Below are 1,180 nucleotides of genomic sequence, written 5' to 3'. Positions count from 1 at the left end.
CTTGGAAAAACAAAGAAAGAGTAGAAGATTAACTTCAGGAATGGCGGAGGCCTACACCATGCTCTTGTTTCATCTTGGATCACTGTGTTTTCCTGACAGGGTATTTGGCATTGTTCTAATCATCATCAGCATCCTGTGGGTCCCATTGGTACAGGTATCACAAAATGGACAGCTGTTCCATTATACAGGATCATTTTCTAGCTACATTGGGCCTCCAATTGGTGCTGTCTTCACGCTTGCCATCTTCTGCAAAAGAGTCAATGAACAGGTAAGGGGAAATTAAGGAATACATTTGCAAGAAAGGAGCAATTACAACTTCTTCTAGGATAGGAAAAGATATTCTTTTGTGGGTTTTTTTTTTTTTTGTTTCGTTTTAAGTTTTTTTCAAGGAAGGGTTTCTCTGTGTAGCCATTGCTGTTCTGGAACTTGCTCTGTATATCAGGCTGGCCTCAAACTCACAGAGATCCACTTGCTTCTGCCGCCCTTAATGCTGGGATCCCAGGAGCACACCACCATACTCGGCTGGAAAAGAAATCCTTTTACTCAAACAATGCGGTCCATGCTTATGGATCCAGAATCTAATTTAGAAGCTTGTGTCAGAAAGACATCTAGAATTTAGAAGTGCAAGACCAACATGGACAACACAGTGACACGTCATCTCAAAAGTAATGAAGTCAGTCCAACCTAGGTCTATCACTTCAGGCTCACTTCAACTTCAGTTGTGGTAAACCACAATTTATAGTGTTCACAAAAATATATTACTAGACAGTGCACATTCATATTAAACTCTTAGCATAGCATTTTTTCAAAAACTGCACGCATTCATTATAAAGTTTTTAAACACACACACATTTTCAAGACAGGTTTCCAAGGTCCAGTCATAGTTTTACCATATAACAATATTGACAGCAAGCAAATCAGTCAACTGTATAATACAAAAACAGCTGTGGTGCCTACCTTATTTGAATGCTGAGATGGTACAAAAAGATGATACGTAAAAGGTTTACCAAAAAAATCAACCATGCTAGTACTAACTTGAATATATTAAATGTATTATTTTATAAGTGATTCTTGCACACCATTATCTTAATCCATTACCTCTTCTGAAGGGTTGTCTATTAACAGGGTCTTTGGGTGAGAAATAAGTATGGAGAAGCTGATGCCTGCTTTTCCTGCCCTG

At 38.5% G+C, this 1,180-nt stretch overlaps 1 protein-coding gene across 1 annotated transcript in view; it reads left to right on the top strand.

The window, feature by feature from the left end:
• The window catches only part of LOC129676453 (solute carrier family 5 member 4-like), a gene marked incomplete at both ends in the record, with an annotated part of 15,279 nt that extends 15,011 nt beyond the window's left edge, over window positions 1-268 (top strand). The window contains one exon of the mRNA XM_055606776.1: window positions 189-268. Coding sequence (XP_055462751.1) covers window positions 189-268 — 80 coding nt within the window. The remainder of the gene's footprint in view (window positions 1-188) is intronic.
• Window positions 269-1,180: the final 912 nt, after the last annotated feature.

Source organism: Psammomys obesus, unplaced genomic scaffold (genome assembly GCF_907164565.1).
Source record: "Psammomys obesus unplaced genomic scaffold, mPsaObe1.curated_primary_1811, whole genome shotgun sequence".
NCBI lineage: Eukaryota > Metazoa > Chordata > Mammalia > Rodentia > Muridae > Psammomys > Psammomys obesus.
Note: the sequence above shows the minus strand (reverse complement) of the source record. Positions and strands in the feature narration are given on the sequence as shown.